This window comes from Anser cygnoides, chromosome 3 (assembly GCF_040182565.1).
Source record: "Anser cygnoides isolate HZ-2024a breed goose chromosome 3, Taihu_goose_T2T_genome, whole genome shotgun sequence".
Taxonomy (NCBI): Eukaryota; Metazoa; Chordata; class Aves; order Anseriformes; family Anatidae; genus Anser; species Anser cygnoides.
Genome location: NC_089875.1, coordinates 26,060,508 through 26,087,597, shown reverse-complemented (window position 1 = coordinate 26,087,597; position 27,090 = coordinate 26,060,508). Strand labels below are relative to the sequence as shown.

General features: G+C 44.6%; 3 protein-coding genes across 3 annotated transcripts in view; 2 read left to right on the top strand and 1 right to left on the bottom strand.

Moving 5' to 3' along the window:
* The window catches only part of BICRAL (BICRA like chromatin remodeling complex associated protein), a 277,400-nt gene extending 270,985 nt beyond the window's left edge, over nt 1-6,415 (bottom strand). Inside the window, exon 1 of the mRNA XM_066993763.1 lies at nt 6,396-6,415. Within this exon, the coding sequence (XP_066849864.1) occupies nt 6,396-6,399 (4 nt within the window). The 5' untranslated portion in view covers nt 6,400-6,415. The remainder of the gene's footprint in view (nt 1-6,395) is intronic.
* On the top strand, nt 6,411-9,088 carry TBCC (tubulin folding cofactor C). The gene has a single exon (XM_013174083.3). The coding sequence runs from the start codon at nt 6,553-6,555 to the stop codon at nt 7,558-7,560; it is 1,008 nt and encodes a 335-aa protein (XP_013029537.2). The 5' UTR covers nt 6,411-6,552; the 3' UTR covers nt 7,561-9,088.
* A 6,922-nt stretch (nt 9,089-16,010) lies between these two features.
* On the top strand, nt 16,011-26,702 carry PRPH2 (peripherin 2). Its single transcript, XM_013173890.3, is given in 4 exon segments — nt 16,011-17,447; nt 20,162-20,271; nt 20,274-20,407; nt 25,960-26,702. Coding segments are annotated over 4 exon segments (1,062 nt in total). The 5' UTR covers nt 16,011-16,866; the 3' UTR covers nt 26,197-26,702.
* The last annotated feature ends 388 nt before the right edge of the window (nt 26,703-27,090 follow it).

The window sequence follows — 27,090 nt, the reverse complement described above, 5'->3', positions numbered from 1 at the left end:
CAAATTTTGAATAATTATACCACCACTACTTAGAGGACGCACCAGTAAAATTTTCCTAAGCATTACAAATCACTGCACCAAGCCTGTCTGAATTTAAGAAGCGATTGGACTGTGCACTTAGTCACATGGTCTGAACTTTTGGGTAGACCTGTGCGGTGCCAGGAGTTGGACTTGATGATCCTTATGTGTCCCTTCCAACTCGGGATATTCTATGATTCTAGATGTCAATCAATCATAGAAAGCATCTTTTCAATACTAGAATCATTAAGGTTGGAAAAGGCCTCCAAGATCACCTGGTCCAACCATCCCCCTACCACCAATGTCACCCACTAAACCATGTCCCTAAGCACCACGTCCAGCCTCTCCTTGAACACCCCCAGGGACGGTGACTCCACCACCTCCCTGGGCAACCCGTCCCAATGCCTGACTGCTCTTTCTGAGAAGAAATGTCTCCTAATTTCCAACCTGAACCTCCCCTGGTGCAACTTGAGGCCATTCCCTCTAGTCCTGTCACTAGTTACCCGTGAGAAGAGGCTGACCCCCAGCTCCCCACAGCTTCCTTTCAGGTAGCTGTAGAGAGCGATGAGGTCTCCCGAGCCTCCTCTTCTCCGGACCAAACAACCCCAGTTCCCTCAGCCGCCCCTCACAGGACTTGTGCTCCAGGCCCCTCACCAGCTTCGTAGCCCTTCTCTGGACACGCTCCAGGGCCCCGATGTCCTTCTTGTAGTGAGGGGCCCAAAGCTGAACACAGCACTCGAGGTGCGGCCTTGCACAAAACATTACCCATAAAATGAGTGTCTTAATTGCGTAACGTAACACACAATAGCTGCATGACTCCAGTATCAGTCTCCACGTCAAACACAGGACCACCTAGCCAATACGTGACCAGAAGGGTGATTGGTCAGGGTGTAGGTAGCAAGAGGAGGTAACTAAGAACGAGAGATTTACACCGATACCAGAAGAAAGAAAGGTTTATGTGACCGGAGGTTGTGTGAAGGCCAACAGGGCTGTTCCGTGGTGAATCATGAACAAATTCTGGAGAGGTAGATCTGAGCTATGAAAGGTGATCAGTAGAAACAAAAATGTAGTGACTGAACCTCTCATTGAAACAAATTACAATGGAAAACTATTAGTGGAACAGATCAAGAATAACTATATCATGCTCCAGGTTATTTAAATGGAGTCTCATTCTTCAGTTTAGAGTACCTTAAAAAGGAGAATTGAATTTGAAAGATTAATAACTCTCACTCCCGAGTTAAAATAATCTTAAGACCTTCAGCCACTAGAGTGTACTGAGAAAAAAACACCTCTGAAGAGATAGAGCTTTATTACAGCATCTGGAGAAATAATCTTCAACAAATAACACTGCCAAAATTTGTAGAAGAAATTTAAACTACAAAACAATGGCAGAAAATTGGGAGGAGATTGTATAGTATTAATAGCTAGTTTAGCATAGACAAATTGGAACAAATCAGGTAAATAAGGATACAGAAATACATGAAAACATATTAATGAGCAGACAGGCACAAGGCTTAAAAGTAAAATATTGGTAGTAGTTGAAACAGCAGCCAGGCAATGAAGCTAACAAAAGGGCCATTCCTTATACAACTGAGGTGCCATGGATTTAAAAATAATAATAATTTAAAAAAAATGTTAATGGAAGGAACCTAAGTACAAAATGCAGATCTAAAGCATGAAACCAGGCATTACAGGGATCACAGAAACACAGTGAAATACTAAGTCACTCCAAAAGTATTCATGTTCAGGAAAGAAATACAAGCTTGCTAAACTATCCTTTATAGTTTAGATAAAAAGAAAGTCTTAATTAAAGAAGGGACATTATGAATAAAGCTTCATCTAAGTCACAACTTCTGAGAAAAAATGGTTTTACTTGTATATTTATGGAGCTCTGTTAGAAACCAACAGTATAAGATTTGGATATGAATTAAGATTGCTGTATTATAAGTCTCAATATTATTGTTAGAAGGTTCATCAACATGAATGGAATTTATTTTCTCAGACTTTCTTTAGAAATGAAGGTCAAGTGCTACTAATATGAGGAAGCAATCCTTCAAAATGATAACTGCCAGATTTTTTCATTGGATAAGCAAAAGGAAAAAAGGAAAAAAAAAGGTTTAGTTTTGTTAACTAATGAATAAACTATAGGAGAGCTTACAGAGAATCAGTAAACTTGGATAAAACTATTTCAAGTTCATTCCATTGAAGTTACTCAGAAAGAGAAATGGAATAGGTTTGCAACTAAGATTCATAATTCCAAAAAACTGGAAAACTCTGAAGCACTATTGAACCTAAGCAGTCCATTGAACTGGCTAGTCCAGTAACTGAACATACTTTTCTGAAATGCCTTAAAAAAAAAAAAAAAAAAAAAGACATTTAAAGTAAGGCACTGAAAAAAAATCTCCTAGGGAGGAACTTCAGAACTAATAACTACCTCAAAGGATGCATAGAATAAGCAGAGAGTCCGTAAGACAGCATCTGTCATTTACATTCTTGGGTCTTTGGAATTTAATTAGGTCAATTAGCAAGTTAGGGTCCTAAGTACCAGTTAGAAGCTAGAGCTGGACCAAACCTAAGATCTCTTCTTTTCTTGAGCTTTTGTGTTGCGTGTATCTGGGCCTCACTCTATTAACCTGTTAGTGCCTCTTGCCATAAAATGGTACACTTTGAAGTCCGTCTCGGCCTTTGGAGGAGTACGCTCATTTTCACAGAAATGAATTTGTTTCTCTACCTCTGGCACTGGAAACACCAGGCTCTTGGAAGGGACCAGCTCAGACTTGTTTCAAAACAAGTGCACCTTGACTGGTCGGAATATAATTAGTATCTTAAGCATTCCCAAGGATTACATTTCAAAGCTTTTGCATTACTCACTGCAATTAAGATGCACCAAATAAGTTTTACAGTTGTTGTTCCAACTCTCTAATTAGTGATTTAAAAAGTACACATATTTTACATTGTCTTGCCTTCCCATATGGCCAAATATATAAAGAATATCATATTAGTTCAAACAAAAGCTTAAAAAAAAAATGGTATGCCAATCATGTTAAAGGAACTTGTTAATGTTTTTTCAAGAGAACACAAAAAAATACAGAGCCTTGACAGTCTCTTTTACTGAAGCCCCAATACACCATGAAAAATGTAGTCAAACAGTATCTTCAATGAATAGCTTACATCTAACGTGGCTGATCACAGTGCCAGAAAAGTTCAAAGAGGCCGTGCGAAAACTGGCAGTAGAATACTACTGGAAGTTGTGGAAGTCAGTGAAGTACCTACTTTGTAGCCAGAAGTAATTACGTTCATCTGCTAATCTCTTCTGGAGAAGCTCAATCGCACAGGCATTCAGAGATCCCATCTAGCAGATAAGAACTCCATACAAGACACAGGCTGCTGCTTTTCTTGAAAACACAGCTAAAAGATGAAACAGCACTCTTGTGTTTTATAGTGCAACACACATATATTGCACTCTTTGAGATAAAAATGCTGGTGCTGGCGTATGTACCAATGATAAGGAATAGCTGTATTTTCTTCCTTCCTCTGTTTGAGAGAACGCAAACCTACATTTCAAGACTATACCACAACTATAAAGTTCTTAGTTTTCACAAGCTCAGGAACCTCAGGTTCAAGAATCCACTGTGTGGATTCTGAACTGACACCCGGTTGCCTCTATTGATCTTGCATTTATTTCTCTTTCTTATTAAAATAATGATGGAATGAGACAGTATATTGAACCCTCACTCAAACTACGCAATGCACCTCACTTCAAGAAGACTGCTAGTTAATGCTGTTGACTTAGTTTAAATCAGTACAATATTTCCAGGTAGACAGCATTCGAGAGTTATATCCATGTGATACGGATTTAAGCCTAGAAGCATGTGTAGCAAAGCTTATTTTTTGGAGTTCCACAGCGCTTTGGCAGTTCCAAGTAAGCATGTGCAACCTGCAACTTCCCATAAGACAAATAACAGTATATAGCCCAAGCAATAGCAAAAGATGTTACTGAGACGAGTATTAACTACTTCCAAAGCAGGGAGGAACTAAAGCGTGTCCAGGGGGGAAAATAAATAAATAAATTATAGGCAGAACTATGTACCTGGCTTTTATCCAGTATTCTCAAGCAGCTAGACTGCTTGCAGCAGCTAACCAAAGTAAGTCCAAGCCCAAGCTATAAGGCTGATATTTAGGTGTGGTTACTGCTTGGGAAATTGTAAATCCTCTATTTTCTATGGCTTATATTGGAACATGTTAAACAGCCTTAAAACATAAATGTTGCTGCCAGCAAAGTCAGGAAGAAAATTGTCAGCCTTTGCTTACCACAAAATATATATATATACACACCAATATCAATTATACCAAAACCCCAAATTGTAAGTGTGGAAAGTAATTTTGGAGTATCAAGATGAGATGGTTGGAAGAATTTTATTGCTCCTTTTTGGATTTTTCATTATGGTCATACACTTTACTGTCTTGTATCTGGGGTTATTTTACTTCTAACCCCAAAATAATTTGTGTGCATTAGCAATGTGAAAAGATTCCAATCTCTCCCAGAAGCTTCTATTCACAAGTGTACTTGGTCCTCATTAACTGAAACCTTCAATCAGCTCTAGGAAAAAAAAAAAAAATATATCTTTCTGAGTGACTGAATGCCATAAAAAATAATCATTATACTGCAGCATAAAATATAGTTACATTTTTTGACGAGCATACATTAGTGTTTGCTTGTAAATTTTTCATGTATAAATGTATTTTACACGTTGTATTTCATCCGCATGGTCACATCTCTTTAAAAATAACAAAGCCATACTCCAATAATATTTACACGCTCTGAAAAAACAGCAGAAGTCTGTTTTTCTATGAATATTCTCATGTATGGGATAAGAACTTGCATCACTGCTACTATCAGTATTATCTACACTGGTGGGAGTAAAAAGGCCTGCTAAGAAACTTACACCCCTTTCCTATGAAACAAGATAGAAATAAGGATTGTTTTTGTCTTACAGTGAATTAATTGTACATTTACATTACTGCAGGTACTGCAGGAGTGGATTTGACTATTTAATAGCAAAAATGCCAAAGACTTACCAAATGCATCATTTAAACACACTGGTAGAGAAAAACAATCACATGGGAATGCTTCAAGATTTCCTTCTCTTTTTCATGACCAAGCATTCTCCTTTTCTATGCCATAAGAGCTTTTCATTGTTATGACTTAAAGCCTCAAACTTCAGAAGCAAAGCTCTGTACAGGTTAACTTGGCAGCAGTGAGACAGCTCGGTGCCGTAACTAACGCATTGAACACCACATTGCCCACCCTTACAGACCATCACCTCCGGCTTGCTGTGGGTCAATATACAGATACTTCGCAATGACCTTGCAGTACTTTGCACGCTCTACCAACCTACTCTACCAGGCAGCTTCTCGGCATCCCTTCATTTTATATTTTGTGAATGACAAAGAAAGAGTATTCTATATTTTAGCGCAAGCCCCTTGTGCATTGCAAGTATTACCAGGCATTCGCCGCCCTTTCTTCTGTCACCCTAACCGGGCTGACATTGCGTGTGCAGGTACTCCTACCCTCTAACAACGTTACACCATGTCTGACACGGAAATTAAGCCGTGTTTCTCAAGAGACAGGCAACGACGGCAAGCTTTTGATGCTCACTTTATGCGACGGAACAATCCCAATACTTCCAAGGAAAGAATGATGAGGGAAAAACCCCTCGTGCCATCACTAGAGGACTGCACATTCGGAATACCCTCTGGGTTATCGCGGTTTTGTACGAGTGGGTAGCTTTAGGTCCTGGTTAGCGTACCAAAGGCAACTTCGAAGTGCCAGGAGAAGGGGTACGGTGTTTGTAGGAGCGGGATTTATGTCCGTGTTTCTCCGTGCTTTGTGTGAACACCCCCTGCGGGAAGTTCGCGTGCCACGCACCCGAGGCGCGGCAGTTCGCAAGGAACACACCAAAGGGCGGCCGTGCCCAGCCGCACTTCGCGCGCGGAGCCCTCGCGGGGCACCGCTCCCCCCGCGCGCCCCCCAAGGACCCGCAGCCCCTCGGTGCGAGGAGCACGGCACGGCACGGCACGGCAGGGCACGGCAGGGCAGGGGCCGCCAAGGGCAGCGGCCGCCCCTCCCCAGCCCTCCCCTCAGCGGGGCCGCGCCCACCACAGCGCCCCCCCCCCCCCCCCCCCAACGGCCAACGGCCGCTGCGCGCGCGGTCGGAGAGGGAGGGGCGGGGCGAAGGGGCACTTCCGCGCGCGCACGGCGCGGGGAGGGGAGGGGAGGGGAGGGGAGGGGAGGGGAGGGGAGGGGAGGGGAGGGGAGGGGGCTTGCAGGCCGGCGGGAGGCCGAAGCCCGCGGGGCGCCCGCCGCCAGGACTCACCCATCCCGCAGCGCGGCGCCGGCCCCTTTAAGAACCGCCCGGGGCTCCTCCCTCCCGCCCGCCCCGCCCCTCCCCGCCCGGCCAATGGGCGGCCGCGACGCCAGAGGGGCCGCGGGAGGCCGGCGGGCGGCGCGCTGAGGGGAGGCGAGCGGACAAGATGGCGGCGGCGGCGGGAGGGGCGGCGGCCGCGGCGGCGGAGGAGCCGCAGGCCCCGGGCCCGGTGCTGCCGGAGCGGCTGCAGCGGCGCGAGGCGGAGCGGCAGCAGGGCGTGGAGCGGCAGCGGCAGCAGCGGGAGGCGCGGGCGGTGCAGGAGGAGCGCAGCGAGTTCGTGCTGGCCGCGCTGGGCCGGGAGCGGCAGGCCGTGGAGGAGCTGCTGGCGGCGGGCCCGCCGGACGAGGCGGCGGCGCGGCTGCAGGCGCTGCAGAAGCTGCTGACGGACAGCGTGCGCTGCCTGGCGCCCTACGAGCTGCGCCAGGCGCAGGAGGCCGTGGCGCGGCTGCAGGCGGCGCTGGCGGCGCGGCGGCAGCAGCTGCAGCCCAAGAAGCGCTTCGCCTTCCGCGCCCTGCGGAAAGGAGCGGCCCCAGGCGCGCAGCCAGGCCCCGCCGAGCCCGCGGACGAGCCCCCGGCCCCCTGCCGCGGCGTGGCCGAGGGGGAGCCGGGCGGGCCCCCGCTGTGCGGCTTCAGCGGCGCCGAGGGCCGGGAGCTGGAGCTGGGGCCGGAGGAGCTGCTGCAGCGCGACGTGGTGCTGGCCGAGCTGCGCGGCTGCCGGGTGCGGCTGCGGGGCAACGCCAACACGCTGCGGGTGCGGGACTGCCGCGGCTGCACCGTGCTCTGCGGGCCCGTGTCCACCTCCGTGCTGGTGGACGGCTGCAGCGAGTGCCAGCTGGTGGTGGCCTGCCAGCAGCTCCGCACGCACCGCACCCGCGACAGCCGGTTCTACATACAGGTGACCAGCCGGGCCGTGATCGAGGACTGCACCAAGGTCTCCTTCGCGCCCTACGCCTGGAGCTACCCGGGGATCGAGAGGGATTTCGAGTCGTCCGGGCTGGACAGAAACAGAAACAACTGGAACCTCGTGGATGACTTCGACTGGCTGGCGAGCGACAAGCCTTCGCCCAACTGGTGCCTCATCCCTGAGGAGGAAAGGGTCAGCTGCTGGGACTGACCGCGGGGGCAGCTTGGTACCTACCGATCGAGAAATCCTGATGTAGACGCATTGATTCATAAGCAGGAGGACTTCAGCCCTGATAGGCCATACAGTGATTGCAGGTGGTATTTAAATTGTGAGTTACAATGCATGACTGGCCTCATTAACCAAAAAGCACCAGTCAGATGTAGTTTACTGTTCTTAAGCAATTTACTGCTATAATCTTTATATTTCACTGTGGAATTAGCCAACTACTGTGGTACCTCATTGCTGAGCTTTTTGAATTAAGGTGGGGCAAGGGGCACCAGTACACAAATAACAGCGAGCCTCTGTTAGAGCTGTTATGCTGCTTTCGCTCACCCAGACAGAATCTGAATTACATGCAAGCAGTACAAGTTGGAGTCAGGCAAAAAGACCAAATGCCTAATCTGTCCTATTTTTGTGGTGCTGAAATTACAGACCAGTCATGGGTATGGGGGAGATGACTTTGGTGAGGCAACAGAGACAAAAGATGAAAGGGGGATGTTTTATAGAGGGGAACAGTGTATCAGACAGGTGAACAAGGCTCTGATGTAATTGGGAGCCAGGTTCTGCTGATGGGTGATACCTGTCAGTTGTCTTTATTTAGACTTAAACAAGATAAAGAGAAAAAAGTCTAATGAAAACTGAATGCTCTCCCACTATGTTAATGATTGAAATGAGCAAACCTGTAGAGGATACATAAATATTGAATCTTCACAGACTGAAAATCCTATGTGAAAGGATGCTCCTTCTGTAAACAGTTTTAACTTGAAACAAAACCAGATGTGGGCAGACTTCCTAGGGCACGCAGGAGGTGCTGGTGAACATGACAGAAGCCTCAGGGCAGAGATGGCCGGGTGCATCCCCCTGGTTAGTCTGTCTGTGTACCAGCCAGCAGGCTTGGCGGTGATCACAGATAAAAGTGATCATAGATCATCTCTCTGCCTCTGCATATCAAGTGCAACGTTGGCAGAGGGAATTAAAATGTGACAAGCATGTTATTTCAGTTCTAAAAGAGTATGTTATCTTACATAAAGGCCCTTAGTGCACAGTGACTTCTCAAGTCTATTTCTTCTGTCAAGTTCAATACCAGTAAAAGTATCAGTGTTATTTTTTTTTTGTACAGTTACCTGTTAATGGTGAAATAACCAGTATCCAAAAACAGTCCTTAGCTTGTGACACTTTACAAGGAATTACCTTGCCTAAGAAGTGGCTCAGAATTGTATTTAAGAACTCTGCAAAATATTTGTTGCCCTGTCGTATGTGCCTCTAATGGAAAATGAATACTAATTAAACCATCAAAAACGGCATCATTGCTATGAGAAACTTGAAACTTCACTTGAGTACTTGACTGCTTTTGAGCAACAAAAAAAACTTAATTTGTTTTCAGCATATTTAATTTAAAGGAGAAAGAAAAGTTTTTTTTATATATTTTTCACAGCTTTTCAGTTTTGTTTACTTTTGTTATGTCTACTTTTTGTCTGAACTGGATTTTGCATTTCAAATATATTTTGTTTTGGATGGAGTTGTTTCTTCCCTGGTGATTTTTCTCTGCATTGACAACATCATAAATTGATTTAAAGAAAACACTCTTAGTCATGCCTTAATGTATGGAGCTGTTAACGTCTGGTGTCAAAGGGATATGATTAGATGAAGTCTCAAACTAGATGGAGTCTCTTAAATTAGATGGATGTGTTGAAATTAAGTACAGAGCCTGAATGTGTAGCTAATATTTCTTCCCCACGCTTCCTAGTAGTGACAAATCAATCCCTTCAGCATCCTCTAGTCTAGCAGTAGCAAACTGTTGGGCCTGTAAAAAGCACAGAGATGGATTTGTTCTGCTGGGCAGAGGCTGTGTAAGCATTGTGTTCGTGTCCTGCGCTGCCAGACACGGGCTCAGCTGGACGCCTGGGTACTGCCGCTGGGCTGCAGCGGGTATCGGGGACGTGCGCTTCTCAGAGACTTCACAAACTGGCTTGTAAACGTGTAGCTGCATGAGCTGTCCCTCCTTAGTTCATGGTGGTGTCTGAAAAAAAACAGAACAAGTTAAAAACACAGAATTTAGACTTAAACTTGGGTCCAAAAACTCCTTTTTCAAAGGTCAGTTATTGAGATCTGAGTTCTCACACATTCCTCTTCTCAAAGTACTTTTGTCAAACCGAAATTACTAGGTAATACCCTTCAGGAATATAACTCTAGAGCAAATTGTTGAAGATGTTCCGGGCAATTACTTTCCCATAAGAAGTTTAGCGTTACTTTTGTAATATAAAACAGGTAAATGAATCATTTTCTCTAGCATGACACGAGTCAAGAAAATCCAATTTCAGAATAAGTGTGTGAGAGTGGTCAGCCAATTTTTTACATGCATTTATGAAGCTCTTTAATATATACACAGGTAATTGCACATTTCCATGCACTTTAAAAAAAATGTTCATTCCCTAATACAGAATCATTCTAGGAGAAATTTAAACTCCTGAAACAAAAGTGTTACATTAATACTGCAGGATATGAATGCAAGCACTGGAAATTTTTTGCTAGTATATGTACATAGGCTGTATCAGTATAGAAACTGCAACGTTTCCAAATCTTTCTTATGGAAGGAACAGAAGCACCTATGCATTGCCATCCACTGAGTTATTTTAACAACACCACTTGTAGAAATCGCTGTGTAGGAGGAAATCAGACAGCACAGGCACTGGCAGGTTGTTGTCCGTGTGTCCCAGAAAGAGCGCTTCATGCTGACAGCAGGAGTGCAGGCAGCTCTGGTGTTACTCACCTGTGCAGTAATGGCCAGCCTCCTGCAAGCCTCACCAGGAAGCAAAAGGAGGACTAGCAAGTGCAGCATGAGCAAGGAAGGAACAGCAGCTGAAGTCCCACAAGTACAGTTAGCTACTTGAGAAATCCATTTTCCAGTCAAATTTAGCGTGAAGTGGTAACTCAGATGTATTGAGAATTGCGTACTCATTCACTTTTATTTTTTTTGACAAAGTTATTTAAAAGCATGGTAGAAGTAAATACATACAAAAATGTTTCACCAGATAGTTATATATATAATAATCATCTTTAAAATTTCCCAGCTGTTACTAAACTAATTTTTTCCTCTAAGATGGAAAAAAAAAATCTTTCAGTGATGTACTCAGTGTACATTTCTGGAAATAAGACACCAGGGATACTTCAGCAGCTCTAGACTATAGAGTTGCGTAGACTATTTCACGGGAACCACTTAGTGACAAAACACTGAGCACTGTAAGACCAAGAGCCTGGTTCACAAGACTTGCAGCTTGATTGTATTTGTTTACCTTTTGCCTCAACTGCCAAAGAAGGCATCAGCAAAGTGCCTTGCTGCCAGCAGGTAAGCCTGAAGCACTTTATTCAGGAGGTCAGAACACTTCTTGAGCACGTACGTGATGAAATAGGTTCACTGAGAGCGCCTGGGTGTAACAAGTCAGGAGTTGCCTGCCATCTTGTCTCTAGACGAGGTGATGACAGAGCAGCTGGTGCATCACATTCGAGCAAACCTCAAAGAGAGTAAGAGTGTCACAAGGTATCCTGAGCTGTTTGGGCAAGCGACTTGGCTACCACGCTGTCCTTCTGAAGCTTGCACTTGAGAGCAATCAGAGGCAGGGCTGGGCAGGGTTCGTGCAGCAGCAGGTCCCAGGAGGTGTGCCGGGCTGTCTCCGTTCTCCTGGGTCAAGGAGACACAATGCCAGCCTGGTCAGAGCTGCTTTGTGCCTCTGCTAATCGCAGCTTGGCGGAGGAGGGCGGCACGTTCCCTTTCTTCCCTCGGTACAATGAGCAATGCTGACATGAAGAAAATTGCCCGCCAGCCTCCTGTAGGCCAGGAGCTGGGATTGCTTTATGTCTAACCTGCTAGAGAGGGCTTGCAAGAATCTCCTCCTCCCGAGGTTATCGTGTTAAGGAGGCTTTGCTCAGCCCTGGGTTGTACGGAGCAGTTTCACGGCTGAGTGGCCAGCCAGTGAATTCAGGCTCACGCTCGTGCTACGGGTGGTGGGGGAGCTGCACCCCAGTCACGTAACCAGCATAACACGAGACCGGAGTGAATGAAGTCTCCTCAAGGTCTTCAGCCCTGGTTTGTTTCATCACCACCAGAACAAACAAGGAACTTCATTAGAAATACATCCCCTGTAGTAATAACAGCAGCAACTTCTGCTAGGCTTCAGCAGCTGAAAAACAAACGCCTGCCAAGGGCATGGTGTGACTACATCATGAGGATAACAGGAACACCGGCACAATAAAACTAGGTGAAAATTGGCCCTGAACTAATTGGCAGAAAGGCAGAAAGCTTCTGAACCGTACAGAGCACTGAGGCGTGGAACAGTTTTCCAGAGTCATGAGAGCTAACTCTTAAAACATTTCGAAGAACAAGCTGGTTGGATTGCCTTGCTCTAGCTGGTGACCCTACAGAAACCTGCAGATAAATGTAACTTTGTTAGCAGCAATCTAACTCAGCTTTTTACAGCTCATGTGTCTGCGAACAAAATAGTTTTACTCAAAAAGAGTTCCTCAGCACTATGCAGATCTTTGAGTGTTGGTATTTGTTGATGTTTTGGGTTGAGTGGTGAGAAAACTTAATCCTAGAAAAGCAGCCAAGAGTTTTGCTGTTGGTTCCAGTGTGGCCAGCATTTCACCTGGCCATCGCACCCTGAAAGAGGCTGCCCCCCTTGCCTGCCTGCATGTGGCTCTCTGAATAGCAGGAACACAAGGGAAGCTGTTGGCATTTTCTCTTTATCCAGCCCTGTTTCATTTAGATGGATTCTGGTGTGTGGGCTCTAGCAAAACTGTTGCCTGAAAAAAACAGGTAAGAAGTACACAAGACAATTTCTTACTTACTTTTACCCATATATTTGAAAGCTTATATTTATATTTTTTTAATTGATTTAAATATATATGTTTTCACTATTTGGGGAATAATTATATATAGACAAGGATCCAGTATCAGTGCCTTTACCTGGAAAAGCTTCAGGTGCTACAAAATACTTCAACAGCTTTCCGCTAAACAATTCCTGAATTCTTTCCACTGAACATACTGAACCCCAGGCCCCTCCATATCCACCTACCTCTGTCTTTCCAAGCGGATTTCTCCCAGCACGTGGGAGTGGGATCTGAGGGCAAACTTGCTGGATTTGAGAGCTGCCTGCAGACAAGTACACGTCTTTCCCTCCCTTGTGTATCATCCTTGTACTGCTCAGCTCTCCCCTCTTTCCATCAGGCTCTCCCCACTTGTGACTGAGGCTTTTTTTCTGTGCAGCCTTCTTGTTGCAGATCAGACAGCCGCACAAGAGAGCTCATAGGCTGCACTGTTCCAAAAAGCCAGTTTCATCATACGCAAGGAAAGATACAAACAGCAAGAAGAGCCTGTGCTACTTGTGGAATTTCAGCGTTTCTTTTCACAACATGATCTAATTTATCTGAGTTCAGGTTCCATCTGTTTTGCTGTTTTCCTTTAATAATGGCTATTGTGATCCTTTTGGAAGCTTCTTTAAATTCCCAACATATTTCTTCCCTGTTTCTGCAAATACAGATGTTGATTTATAAGTTATTTTTTCAGCAGTGAGCAGGACACCCTAGGCATCACAATAATACAAATAAATTCTCACAATGAGCATCTTGTGGTCCAAGAACAGACTGCGTTTTCAGAGCACACTGTGGATAAAGGATGGGTGAAGTGCTGGGAGCTGCCCAGAGCAAAACCATGCTGAAGACCCCAGTGTATGCCCCAGCGCTGTTGGGGAACCACAGGGGTCGGTGCCCCTCCTCGCCTTTCCCGGGACACACAACAGCCCAAGCACTGGATTTAGCCACTTGCCTCCGTTCCCAGCCTCAGGACCTGCAGGCACTTCATGTGCCGCAGACAGGGCAACCCACACCGGTGTACGCAGGAGGGACAAGTCACAAATCAGACTTGTTCCTCCTCCTGTGACCCATACACTCTGGCACAGCCATTTCATCGCGCTGTGCCTCAGGACCGTCCCTGTACACACCACGTGGTTATTATCCCAAACAAATCCATGAACAACAGCACAGAAACAAATTTCTTAGCTCCGCACAACAACCTCCTACGGCAGTTAAAACAGGCACCTTCATCCTTGCAGTGACACCTAACCACTTCTAAAGGAAAAAAGAAAAAAAAAAAACAAAAAACAACCACCAAGAAATAAGAAAGCCAACTGTTTCATATCATAGAGCAGCATGAAAGCAGCAGATTAGGCCAGGAAATGATTTTTATTACCAACTAAAAGCACTTTCATGATTTAGGCATGTAGGGTATACCTGTATAAAGGGAATTTGCCTTTTACATTTCACATTCCTGAAGACTTGGTAAGGAGCATGGTAGGTCCAGGGCTGGGCAGCAGACTGCATAGCAAATACCAGATTGAATCAGTTGTATTAAAGATAGATACCTTTTTCCTCTCTCCCAACATTAACCGGTAATGTTGGTTATATTTAGGTTAGCTTTTTTGGAAAAGTATCAGTATTACGTTGTTATCAGTAGATATTACAATTCTGAAACAATATTTTGAATTTGAACACTTCCACAGGAAGTCCTAGCAGATCAATAATCATTTGAATATTTTATTTTAACATTGTTTTTTCTCTGGAACAGCATATGAATTATATATTTGAGTTTAATATGCAACCTCTGAGGAGACCATTAACTCAAACATCCTTACTGCAATTAGCCTTTGTCTTCTATGGATCAGTTTCAAGATCTTCTATTTGAAATAGGAGGAGGTAGTAAATTTACCCATGTAAAGGCCAGTCCCAGCCAAGGTAAATATTTACAAGAAGAGCAGATTACATGCAAAAACATCTTTCTTTGCCATGCTGTCCACACCCTGAACCACTTTTTTTATGATCCCCCTTAACCCTCCTCTTCCCTATGTTACTGTGCTGGAGACACCCCTCAGCTCACCAGTTTGCTGAAGGTCACACAGGGTTTGCCACCTCTGTCTGTGATGAGCTGGAAACATCAACTCTCCATTTTTTAAGCACTGACTTTTTTTTTTTTTAAGCAAAAGCATGTGAATTACCATCAGTAATCCTCTTTAAAACTTGTCAGTATGGTAACTCAATTTGATAAGTGAGTAGCTTTTACTACACCAAGTTGTATCGGCCCATTGAAACTACTTAAATAAACACAGCAACTATCCAAATCTGGGTTGCTTTAATTGTGCTCATTACTCAAAGTGATGACTTTAAAGGAGTCACCTGAAGTCTCAGAGGCCTAATTGTGAATCACCTTCCTGGGCATCAGGTGATTCAGGGATCATCCCCCAGAAAGTGTTAACCATTTACGGGTGGTTTATCAGGACCTCTCCTGATACCTTCATTAAGGAGAAGAGTAAGGCGGTAGATTTGGAGGCCCCGATGAGCCCTGAAGCTTATGCTACATGTTCTGACTAGCTCTTTCCCTGATACAGGAAACACCGTAGTGCTTCAGTTACTTAACCGATGATTTACTGTGGGCATCTGAATGTTAAATTATTAAGGTAGCAGGTGCTGAGTTATCTATGCCCCTGAATACAAACTTCTCAGTACCCAGAGTGGCACCAGGCTTACATCTGCTGTGGGCAGTTTTACTATTTCTTGTCCTATTAATTGCAGAGCAGAACATGTTTCACTGTATATCGCTCTGATTCATAGTCTTGATTATTTTTTTTTTTCACTTACCAAAGTTTCACTCTGTCATCACTGAAAAGAAAGGGAAAAAAATCAGGTTCATTTATGTCGAATTGACTTCTGGCTGTCAGAAAAATACACCCTCCAAACTACCTTGTATTCCCCAGCTGAGCCCCGGAGAAGTCAGTGAAATGTAGCAAAGTGCACTGCATGGGTAGGATAAAAGAAACCAGGAGACAGGTTATTTCAGTGCTGTTTCTTACTGCACAAAAGTATTTAAGAGACTCTCCCAAGAAGCAGCCCTTTTCATCCACCTCTTAGCAAGCAGAGAGAACAGCCCCAATGCAGTTTCCTCCCTCCTCTCCCCTGGCACGCTCACCTGTGAGGGCAGCAGTGACACAACCAACCTGCTTTAAGAAAATCCCGGTTACTAGCTGCTCTCCAGGTCCAGACAGACCAGGGGAGGGCCATCACTAAGACCTGCTATTTACTTAGCACAGGAAAACACAGCAGCTTGACACCTTTCAGCATTGCTCGAGAAACCTCTGGTATCCCAGGATCTCAAGCAATAACCAAGCAGCACCCGCGGTATCAGGCAGCAGCAGTTCTACAAAAGCATTGTTTCCAGAGCGCTGTGTTTTACTTTTCCACTCACTTTCCTGCCGGGCAGGCCCCATGCTGGCAGCGGGTGCCACCACCTTCCCCAGGGCAGCCAGGGCACGGGCTCCAACCCCACCCTGGGGATACCCCTTTCTCCCTCCCTGCGCTGGCTCCAGCCCAGTGGGATCAGATCTTCCTTTGTTTAAGTTCATTTTTCTTCACCGCAGAGCTTTTCCAAGTGCACACGTGTGTGTTATTTATTGAGTTTCTCTGAACTTTTCCTCTCGCTTTCCCTCCTGTCAAGGTTCGGAGGTTGTACAAAGCCTGAAAGTAAATAGAAAATGCCATGCTTGGGTTTTTTAGGTCACTGTAAACGACATGCTTAGCTGCTTCCAGAATGCATAAGCCACGGGATGTCGTCTCGGGTAAACAGGGGAGGATGAGGACTGGAAAGGTGTTTCTGGCTGTAGGTATGAATAAATCAGGGTCACACAGAGGAAGCGTATTTATGTATTCGAAGAGCGTATTTTTTTTTATCTCAGAGCCCTCTTCCCTTTCCCTCAAACCATCCATGTTCTTCTGTTAACAAGGATCTTTTTATATCGCTGGGTTTTCACATTCTGCCAAGCAGCCTATCATAAGAAAGCCCAAATCTACTAAATAGTAAAATGAGGGATTATTTCCACTCATCTGTTGACAGACATTTCTCCAAATTGGATCAAATGATTAAAGGTATTAGAATGACGTCGTGCAGATCCAGATCAAATCATTTGAAACCTTGAGACTGTTTCTCCTTTGCTTGGAAGGAACCACCAGAAATAGTTGTAGGCGCTAATTGCCCATTATTCTTACTAATGAGAAATTGTTAATTTGGATCTTTGAGTATTTGCTTGCTTGAACCCACGCACGGGGAGCTCAAGATGGAGGGGCCGTGCAGCATCTCGCTTCAGGCTGTGCCGGCTGGAGCCTTTCTAAACGCCTGAATGGTTCTTCCTCGAATCGCTTACACGGAGAAGAGGGGTTCAGGCTGCGAAACCTTTCAACACCTCACGTATTGCGAAGATGGCACTGCTGAAAGTCAAATTCAACCAGAAGAAACGGGTAAAACTAGCCCAGGGACTATGGCTCATGAACTGGTTTTCAGTGTTTGCTGGAATCATTGTTTTTAGCATGGGGTTGTTCCTCAAAATTGAGCTCCGGAAGCGAAGCGAAGTGATGGACAATTCTGAAAGCCATTTTGTGCCCAATTCTTTGATATTGATGGGTATACTATCCTGCGCCTTCAATGGTTTTGCTGGCAAAATTTGTTACGACTCTCTGGATCCCACTAAATTTGCCAAGTGGAAACCTTTGCTGAAACCTTACTTGGCACTATGTTTCCTCTTCAACATACTCATTTTCTTCGTCGCTCTGATTTGCTTTCTCATGCGGGGCTCTCTGGAGAGCACGCTGGCTCAGGGGCTGAAGAACGGCATGAAGTTCTACCGGGACACAGACACCCCCGGAAGATGCTTCATGAAGAAGACAATCGACATGCTCCAAATTGAGTTCAAATGCTGTGGAAACAATGGCTTCAAAGATTGGTTTGAAATTCAGTGGATCAGCAACAGATACCTGGACTTCAGCTCCAAGGAAGTGAAAGAGTAAGTGACTTAGTGGGGTTTGTATTGCATACTATCAAGATCTGGTCAGCATTAAGCTAAAGAAACATACATCACAACAGATGCTGACTGAAGGGTTTTCTTGTATAAAATGCTTTTCTTTTTTTCTCTGCCCTTGCTTTAATAGAGATGCCAAATGCTCAGCTAGATTACTTTCTCCTCTGCCAGATTCCTCTAACATTATCCAGAATGTAAAATGCAAAGCAGTAAAATGTGATTCCCACTCTTACATGGTGCAATGTAAACAGACTTAAAAAACATATTTTTTCCTGTCTTTTATCTCTTTATAAACTCATTACACCAAGCCACACATTCCTACTTCCAAAATCAAGCATGTGGGGAACAGCAAAGTATCAGAACCTCGCTGTACTTAAAGCAGTTTTCCACAAGACCTAAGTTCCCATGCAGAGGCCACTGGGTAGACACGATTGACACTGGTTCTAAAACTCCAGTTTAGATATTGGTGAGTAATCTCATGAAAACAAGCAGAAACAGCAATGCTTTACCAAAAACTTGCGTGTTTTCAATCCTTATGATTTAGAATTCCATTATTAAACTCACTCAGTGGACTGCTTCACCGCTGTGACAATTTGGGTCTGTCAGCATCCATCGACGTTCCCAGCTTTATATACTGTCTCACAGTCAGGTGCATTGTATGTTCTTAAACATGTGAAAAAAAGTTCAAAATCTAGACTCATGCTTAATTTTTTAAACCTCATATGAAAACTTCACTAGCTTCCTCTATGCAAACCAGAACTGATTGTTGACCAGAAACACATTAATGGCTCTATTGTTGGTGTAAAGAGGTATTAATCTTAAAATGAGGTTAGGCACAGTAAGCACAAGTAAAAAATAAACATGAGAACAAATGAACTTTTGAAATGAAAAAAATGAATGCTGAGCATAAATAGCCACAATCTTATAATAACTTAAGCTCTAGAGGAAGAGACTGTTATTCTGATTTCTTCAGGAACGTCACTCGTTAGGTTGGTACTGGATGGTTACACAGAGGGGCTTGTAAACTAGGAGCCATCTGCTTTTTACATATACTGCGTATGTTAAAAGAGTCTGAAGTACTCTTGAAAAAAGCTTTGTGCATCTCAAGAGATCCCCGCTCGGCTGTGCAAATGCTACTTCATTTGTGTGCCTCTCTGCATATTGTTTCAACTAGTTGGCGGTCTGCTGATTTTTACAATTCTCAACCAGGACAGTATAGTGAGAACTCTTACAGGGTTAACCTATTGCACTGCAGGGTTATAACAGATACATTCACTATTTAATAAGGGAGTATTTGTGCTGTGAAGGTATGCCTGTGGGTATAAATAACTACTTGAAAACATAATAAGTTCACCTTGCCAGCATTATATGGAGATTTGAGAGCTATAACTTAATCCAGCAGCAGTTGAAGGACAAAGCACAGAGGGAAAACAAGGTTATATTGTCCTTAATAAATGATGTCTTATTTGGGACTGAGGCTCACAGCAATTTCTTTGTGCTGCTGAAACAGGAAATAGGGCATTGAAATTTCACAGATGGATGTTAATGAGTGAATTCAAGGTTTGAGCCACATGGTGAGGCACAAACTCTGCTCGTATTCCTGGTGGGATGTTCTGGCCCCTTTCAAGTCAGTTACAAAGTTCTCCTTAATTCCAGGGAAGGTGGGAGTCCATCCTCTGCAATGCAATTTTTAGATTATTTGTAGAATTAAAGTCTGATCCAATCTCTCTGAATCTCATGGAGCATTTACACATCAGTGGGAATGAACTGCATTTGGTGTTTAGACGTACTTAGGCGCTGATTGCAAAGTGGAATTTTGCCTCACCGGGCTTTTGTCATCATCTCTCTGTAAAACACAAATTTAAAATATTGTTATTAAAAGCTACAAGTGACTCTCAGATCTTATTTTTTTTTCCTTTCTAAATCACCAGGGCTCTCCATTCTGTACCATTTTCTAAGTAAGATGGTATTTATTAGAGTTACAGTGCTCTTATTATAGTTTTCTTCTGTAGCCCCAGTGGAACTACTTGCATTCTAAATATCTCATGTCTAAACATCTTGATAAGGCACCAGATTAAATGGCTATTTATTGAGAGCAACCATGGTCTCAAATGAATTATAGTCGGGAAGCTCCTGCAAGGACTTCAGGAATTTCTGAACATCTTGTTGCTGAAACACATTTCATGTTTTAAATACTGGATACCTTCCCAAGCCAAGAATAAATGCATAGCCCCTTCCTGGAGCTATTGTCACTGAAGAGAAGATACTAGATTTGCTGGATCAATGATTTAGCAGGATATAGTGAGTCCTAAAGCTGTTGTGATTCGGGTCACCTCCAGCAGTCCTTCCACCCTAGCTATGCAGTGATCAATCACTCTTTTCTGACTGCCTTTCATTAACTTTCTCTCTACTTTTCTTAAACATTACATTCTTTGAGGAAGTCACTCAAGAGGGCTTGTGTCCATAAAGAAGAGTTACCTATAAATTCAGAGCAACCTTGACATGGAAAAGGGCTTTAGGGAGGAAAATCACCCAGGAGGAATGCCACTCTGTAAACAGGGGATGCGGAGAAGTTGCGTGGCTAGGAAACACTGTGGAAAATCTGTTTCGTTTGCTCCTTTCCTTGTTCAAGTTCTCTGTGGTGTGTCTTTACATGTGTGTGTGCATTGACATGTCCTTCTGCCCTTGCCTGCACACAGTCGAATCAAAAGCAACGTGGATGGACGGTACCTGGTTGATGGAGTCCCCTTCAGCTGCTGCAACCCCAGCTCCCCGAGGCCCTGCATCCAGTACCAGGTCACCAACAACTCGGCCACTACAGCTACGACTACCAGACGGAGGAGCTCAACCTCTGGGGCCGCGGCTGCCGGGAAGCCCTCCTGCACTACTACAGCAGCATGATGAGCTCCATGGGTGCTGTCGTCCTCCTCGTCTGGCTTTTCGAGGTAACCTGTTGGCACGGTGCCCTCTCCCCCTTGCCCTGCTTTGCCAAAGCTCTGGCTTGGCCAGACCTTTCCAACGTCTACTTCTGACCTAAAAATCTGTATAAAATACATCAATCACCCACCACTGTTCTGTGGCCAGGAAATCTCACACAGCAGTGGACATCTTCAGCAGGCCTGGAAGGTCCCAGCTTGGAGATGGGAAGCCTGGTAGTGGGCTTACCGTCCCCACAGCAAGGGGAATAAAAGGACCAGCTTTGTGCCCTGTGCAGAGAGCTCAGCTCTCCAGGTGCATTATTTCTACCCAGGTTCCCACTAGTAGGGAATAGAAAGTACTTAAAGCAGTGCATCAGAAAGAGATGGCATCAATTTGTGGGACAGAAAGTGGAATTAAGTGTTTTATGCAGTGATAAAAATAACACAGGCAGAGTGTCCAGCTTCAGATCAGCATTTGATTTAAGGTTCTCCATCAGTTCCATTCATGGTTTTGGTCACAAGAAACAAAAAAAAAAAAGAAAAAAAAGAAAAAAAAAAGGTTTAGGCAAAGCAGATAGATTAATTTTATTGTAGTGTACTTCCAGAAGCTGTGGTGTATGTGTAAACAGGTGAAAATATTGCCTAGTGCAGATGAGGGCACCAAAACCTGACGTGCAGCTTTGCTGCTAAAATACTGTCCATTAGATGTGAGAAAAACATGTCCCTCTGCCCTTAGGAGACAGCCAATTTTCTCACTGTGGTGTTTAATCAGTGCTAATGCGAAAGGAGCGTGGGATGGAAGGGGCACGAGGGCTGGCGCATGAGGGCTGGGAGGCAGAAGGGAAGGGAAGAGAAAGGAAGGGTTGCTGCAGGGTGCAGAGCAAAGCAGGCTGCTTCTGACACTGGAAACGGCTGCTGCCCAGCTGCATCACCTATCTGAAATGATTTGGCCGTTTTTCTCAAAATGTGGATAAACACAAATAGGAAAACATGCACTGCATTTTGTTCCAAGCACTGGTCTACTCCTCCCAGGGAGGAACATGCTTTTTAAAAAACAAACATCTACCCAAATAATCTATGAACTGAAAGGGAAAAGAAAACCATCACAAAGCTATTCCATGTTGTGTTATTGTAAAAATAACTACTCTGCACACCTGGTAGATGTCCCACCTACTTGTAGCACCGTTGTTCTGGTCAGAAAACAGAGAGATGTCTGTGGCGCCTATCTCAGCACAGATTCAAATGTCGAGTCCTTGAGGAGAGGCAATTTCAGCTGTATGTGAAAATCAGAAGGGGATTCAAAAACTCAGGGGAAAATTGCACAGAAATACTAAAGCCAGCTGTGAAAAATCATGAGTAGGAGCCCATAACATAACTCTGCTGCCTTCTGGGAGAGCAGTGATAGCGATACATTAACATTAATAGCAGTGATAAAAATACATCATTTTATTTCTAACTTTTCAAATTACACCCTGGTAGTGTTTTCAGCCTGTGAAGTAATGAGAAATATGATCTTCTCCTCTATTTCCTTCATCTCTTTTGAAATAAAATGTGAGATTTTTTTCAGGTAATCAGAGGACATTCAGGGCAAAGCTTTAAAGAAATCTCACAAGCACTCGCAATCCCAGGTTATATTAATTGGCCCTCCCGGATATTTATGGCTCGCCTAATATTCCACAATAACAGGTCCAGATCTGGGTCTTAAACTCCCCCTGCTTTTAAGGGAAACTTTGAAGGGAGGAAGCAAAGCAGGGAGCAGACATCAATTTATCCTCCCTTGGAATACAATCTCTTTCTTTAAATTGCAGTCAGGGTAGAAAACAGTTTTCTACTGAGTAGCAGTGCAGCAGAGGCCTGGGCTCCTGGTGAAGTCAGGCTTCAGCCTCACCAGGGTGGAACACAGTGGGAGTGGGGCTGTGGGCCCCACATGCTGTATTTCACTTTTAGTTAGCTTGCTGAGAAATTATGGAAAAATTCAAATGCAAAAGTGTGTCCAGTGTTACTTTGCCTCTGGGACTGGCGCAAGCCAGAGCCATTGGCACCTCCTGTGTGGCCAAAACCACCGTGGGGCCTGCGAGGGCTCTGCCGGCAGGGCCTGGGGCGCTGAGGCCCCACGGGGAACTCTCCTCACCGCCGTTACCTCCAGGCACCAAGTCTCTGCGGCACCGACTTGGGGTCTCAAGTGTCTGTACAAACCTGTTTTGAACTGTTAGGACTTCTTTTTGGAAAAACAAAATATATGCAGCCTGTCGTGTTTTCTGGAAGTATATTATTATCTGCACACTGCTTTTACTAGCAAAGCTGTAGGCTTCCCTGGAGTGACAATCAGTCATGAGGGTGACAAAAAAAGATCACACGGTGCCCTGGCTAAGCCGCCTCCGGCTAAACCCTGGCAAACAGATGGGCTTGGTTGCAGAAGGTCAAGCAGAGCAAGCCCGGCCATCTTTGCGACCTGCCTCAGCCAGCGAAGAGAAAACTGGGGGCTGGAACAGAGCCTTTCAAATCAAGGGTGGGAGGGCAGCAGCGGTCCCCAGCCATGCCAGGGCCTTCACCTGTATAAACGTGTGGTGCCAAATTCATCTCATGCGTGGCACCACAGAGGGAGCACAGCACCGAGCTCTGGCAGCTGGGAGCCCAGGAGAGGCACGGGCCACGAGTGGGATGTGCACTGCACGTCATGTGCCGGAGGGGAACTCAGCGCCAGAAGAGGCACACAATAATCTTGAAAACCTGCCCGTAGGCAGCGGGGGAGAAGGGACCAGGCCGGAGAACAGAGTACGTTCTGCTGGCATAGATTGAGAGGCTAAACATGCTGTGGTGCAGGGGGATGCACCAGATGCAGATATAGTGAGCCCTCCCAGCCCTGGAGAAATGTCACAGGCCTGTTCTTCCTGCCACTCTAAAGCTGCTGTAAAATGACAAGAGTTTTCATGATGGTTTGTTCATTGGCCAGGGTAAATCATCACTGAGCAAGACTGGGCTAGCTGTGGGACCCTTCTCTGCTGGACTGGGATTAAACACAAGTCTACAACTGACAGCAGCACAAACTGATTGAGGTTGGCAAGGACTTCTGGAGGCCATCTGGTCCAAGCCCCTTGCTAAAGTAGGGACACCTAGAGCAGGTTGCCCAGGACCATGTCAAAGCGGCTTTTGAACATCTCCAAAGGTTAAGACTCCACAACCTCTCTGGGTAACCTGTGCCCATGCTTAGCCACCTTTATGTTAAAGTAGTGTTTCCTGACGTTCAGGGGGAACCTCCTGTGCTCCACTTTGTGCCCATTGCCTCCTGTCCTGGCACTGGGCAACACTGAAAGGAGTCTGGCTCCATCTCTGCACCCTCCCTTCAGGTATTTATGTATGTTGATGAGACCCCTCTGAGCCTTCTCTTCTCCAGGCTGAGCAGCCCCAGCCCTTTCCGGCTTACATTATTGAAGGGGTGCTCCAGTCCCTCAGTCATCTTTATGGCCTTATGTTGGACTCTCCCCAGTGTGTCCATGTCTCTCTTGTACTAGGGAGCCCGGAAACTGAACCCAGCACTTCAGGTGTGGCCTCACCAGTGCTGAGTGGAGGGGAAAGGATCACTTCTCTCGGCCTGCTGGCAACACTTTGCCTAATGCAGCTCATGAAAATGTTAGCCTTCCTTGCCACAAGGGCACATTGCTGACTCACGTTCGACTTGGTGACCAGCAGGACCCCCAGGTCCTTTTCTGCAGAGCAGCTTTCCAGAAGGCAGGTCACCAGCCTGTGCTGGTGCCTAGGGTTTTTCCTTCCCAGGTACAGGACTTTGCACATCCCCTTGTTGAAGTTTGTGAGGTTCCTGTCAGCCCATTTCTCAAGCCCATCAAGGTCCCTCAAAATGTTTCTACAGACTTAGGTCAACTCTAACCATCCCTACAAAACTGAAGCATGCTGAAGCATTTTTGAGGTAGCAGACAAGTCCAGCTGTCGTTCATAATTTCTCTGATAATGTGATCTGTGCATTGTATGCAACTCTAAGTGTCCTAGCCAGGATTTTCAAATTGAAAGAGATGGGAGTATTGAAAAGCTGCCTGCATGGAAGGTTTGAAATAAATAATTTACAACATAAATTACTTCAGCAAAACTGATGGTTCAAGGCCCTGTGCTATCATATGGGAAACAGATTAATTTACCAGATAGTTGTCTCCAATTTCCTGGACCCTCTTCTCATCTGGCAGAGACAACAGGCTCAGGTCAGAGGAGGTAATGAGAGCCTGAGCATTTCATACAGCTTTTAGCAAGCCTCTTACACCTGGGGACTCAAAACTCTTTCTGAGTAGGACTTTTATGAAAAGGAAGTCTTAAACTGAGAGAAAATGCTACAGAATCTCATCCAAGGGCAGATCATCTGCTGCCTTGAACACAAGCATCTTCTTCTTTAAAGCAAGACCATATTTAGTGACTTAGAGCCTGAGAGTACAGCTAATTTTTCTGTCAAACAGTGTGACTTAGTAAGTCAGTCACAAGAAAAAGCTACTGCTGACATACAGTGAGGTAGCACAGATAGAGAGCAACACGGAGATCATCTTTTAGGTCCAGACCTGTTAATATATTAATCTTTACCCACAACAACCACTGTTATGAAAGATATTAGTCCCAGGACTGTGAGAAGGAAAACTGGGTCTCAGTGAAAGAAAGATGTCAAATACTTTAAATCCTGAGACTAGTGTGATATGACTTACCATTTCTTGTGGCCTTTATAGAGTGGTGCTTCAATTGGTTAAAGTCATTGTTGTATTAGGTAGGTTCACAATAAAATGAGACTATTTCCAGATTCAGGGCCATGAGAACCTTTTCTGAAGACCAAGGAGTCAGGGGTCCTGTCTTCCTATGTTAAAGAGGATGAGAAGTTGCATTTGGATACTGAAGTATTTGATGAAGTTTGTTTGACCAATGTTTTTCCCTTTTGGTTTGTTTGACCAATGATTTTCCCTTTCTGGCCTTGAGTGAAGGTAGAAAAACATCTGAAAATGCTGAGGGTAGCCAGTGGTAGCTTTAATCTTCCTAGAGTTTGGAGACACTGATCATACATAGGCATGATGACCAGAGTAAAAAAGCTAACGAATGGTCCACAGAAACACATGCTTGAGCAGTCCCATGTTTCAAAGGAGCCCAAAAGCCACATGTGAGTTTTGCATTTGGCCACACTATGTGCCTGATAACCAACTCCAAATCTTCCCAGCTACCTGAGGCAGTTTGCAAGTTTCCTCCATCTCCAGTTCAAAAGCCTAATAGCAAGCAGCACCTTGCAGGTCCAGGGCAGCTCTCAGAGGTTCCACCACGTAAACAACTACAAGGATTCCAACTCCTTTAAAGCTATTATGGTTTTGGAAGACCAGATGTAATCACTTCTTTTGGAATTTGGATAGGATAACAGACGCATCCTCCACCCTTTTCACAGAACAAATCCTATGAGGTTGTTAACAACACTAAGTGGTCACTTGTTCTCATTGGTGTTAGAAGACGAGAGACTGACTAAAAACACTCTCTGGAAGCAGGGTGGCAGACAGGGATAGGAAGCTTTTTTTGACGGTCTCTGTCTTCTCCTTTGCATGGTGCAGACATCAGTGATGGTTGGCTTGCGTCTTTTGCACACCTCTCTGGAAAGCATCCCAAATCCTGAAGACCCCGAGTGTGAAAGTGAAGGGTGGATTCTAGAGAACAGCCTGAAGGACACTCTGAAATCTGCATTGGAGAGCTTGAAAAAGATTGGTAAGTTCAATCAGGTGGAAGCAGGCGCTGAAGGGGCTGAAGGAGAAGAAGCTGGGAAGACTCCAGCCATCACAACGGTCAGTTGAGCTCCTAAATGATATGGACTTTCATAAAAGAGGAATGAAAAAAACTGAGGACTGTGAATACCTACTTTTTAAAAGCTGTGTATCAACCATCAGAATACACATTGCTACACATGCTTTTTTTTATATATGTATTATCTAAATATGGGAGTAAACAGCATAGTGCACCTTGGGATAATGCATTTATCCACATTATGAGTACACAATATTCATAACTTCTGGGGGAAAATGACCCCACTAGGACTTGCAATAGTTACATGTTCCCTTACCAGGGATCGTTAGTTTTCAAAAAATAAAAAAATTGCTGGCATCACACTGATCCATTCCATTTTGTTTTGAAATTAAAAGTGAAATTTGAAATGTTAGTATTTTTTCCTCAGGTTGGTTTATCATCGTGCTCTACGTACTTTAACTTTTAAAGACAAACAGCTTGGTTTTCTGGGGAATAACATGTTAGCAGTCAAAGGAAGAACAATTTCCAGAATTGTATATAACATAGTATTTTGACAAACCTCTCGTATAATGTGATTTCTTGTTAACGTGCTAAGCAATGGTATTTTCTGCTGTATTCTTAAGATGTACATAATAGAACAAAATGCAAACTTATACTGATAATTTATGTACTAAGCAAAAACTGTAACTTAATGAAACAGAACAAGTATACAAACAACACCAAGGTAAGATTTATGTTTTTTTGTTTTGTTTTGTTTTGTTTTTTTGTTTTTTTTTGTTTTTTCAGCCAGTATATCCTGAATGAGTGTATTGTAGACTTATGCTTCATCTTGTACTCAAACAAGCAGAAGCTTAGAAGATTCCTCTTGTAGTGGGTGGAATCAATGCTGTAAGCATGTGCCAGCTATGGCTATTCTGGATGTTTTTTAAAACTATGTAATCTCA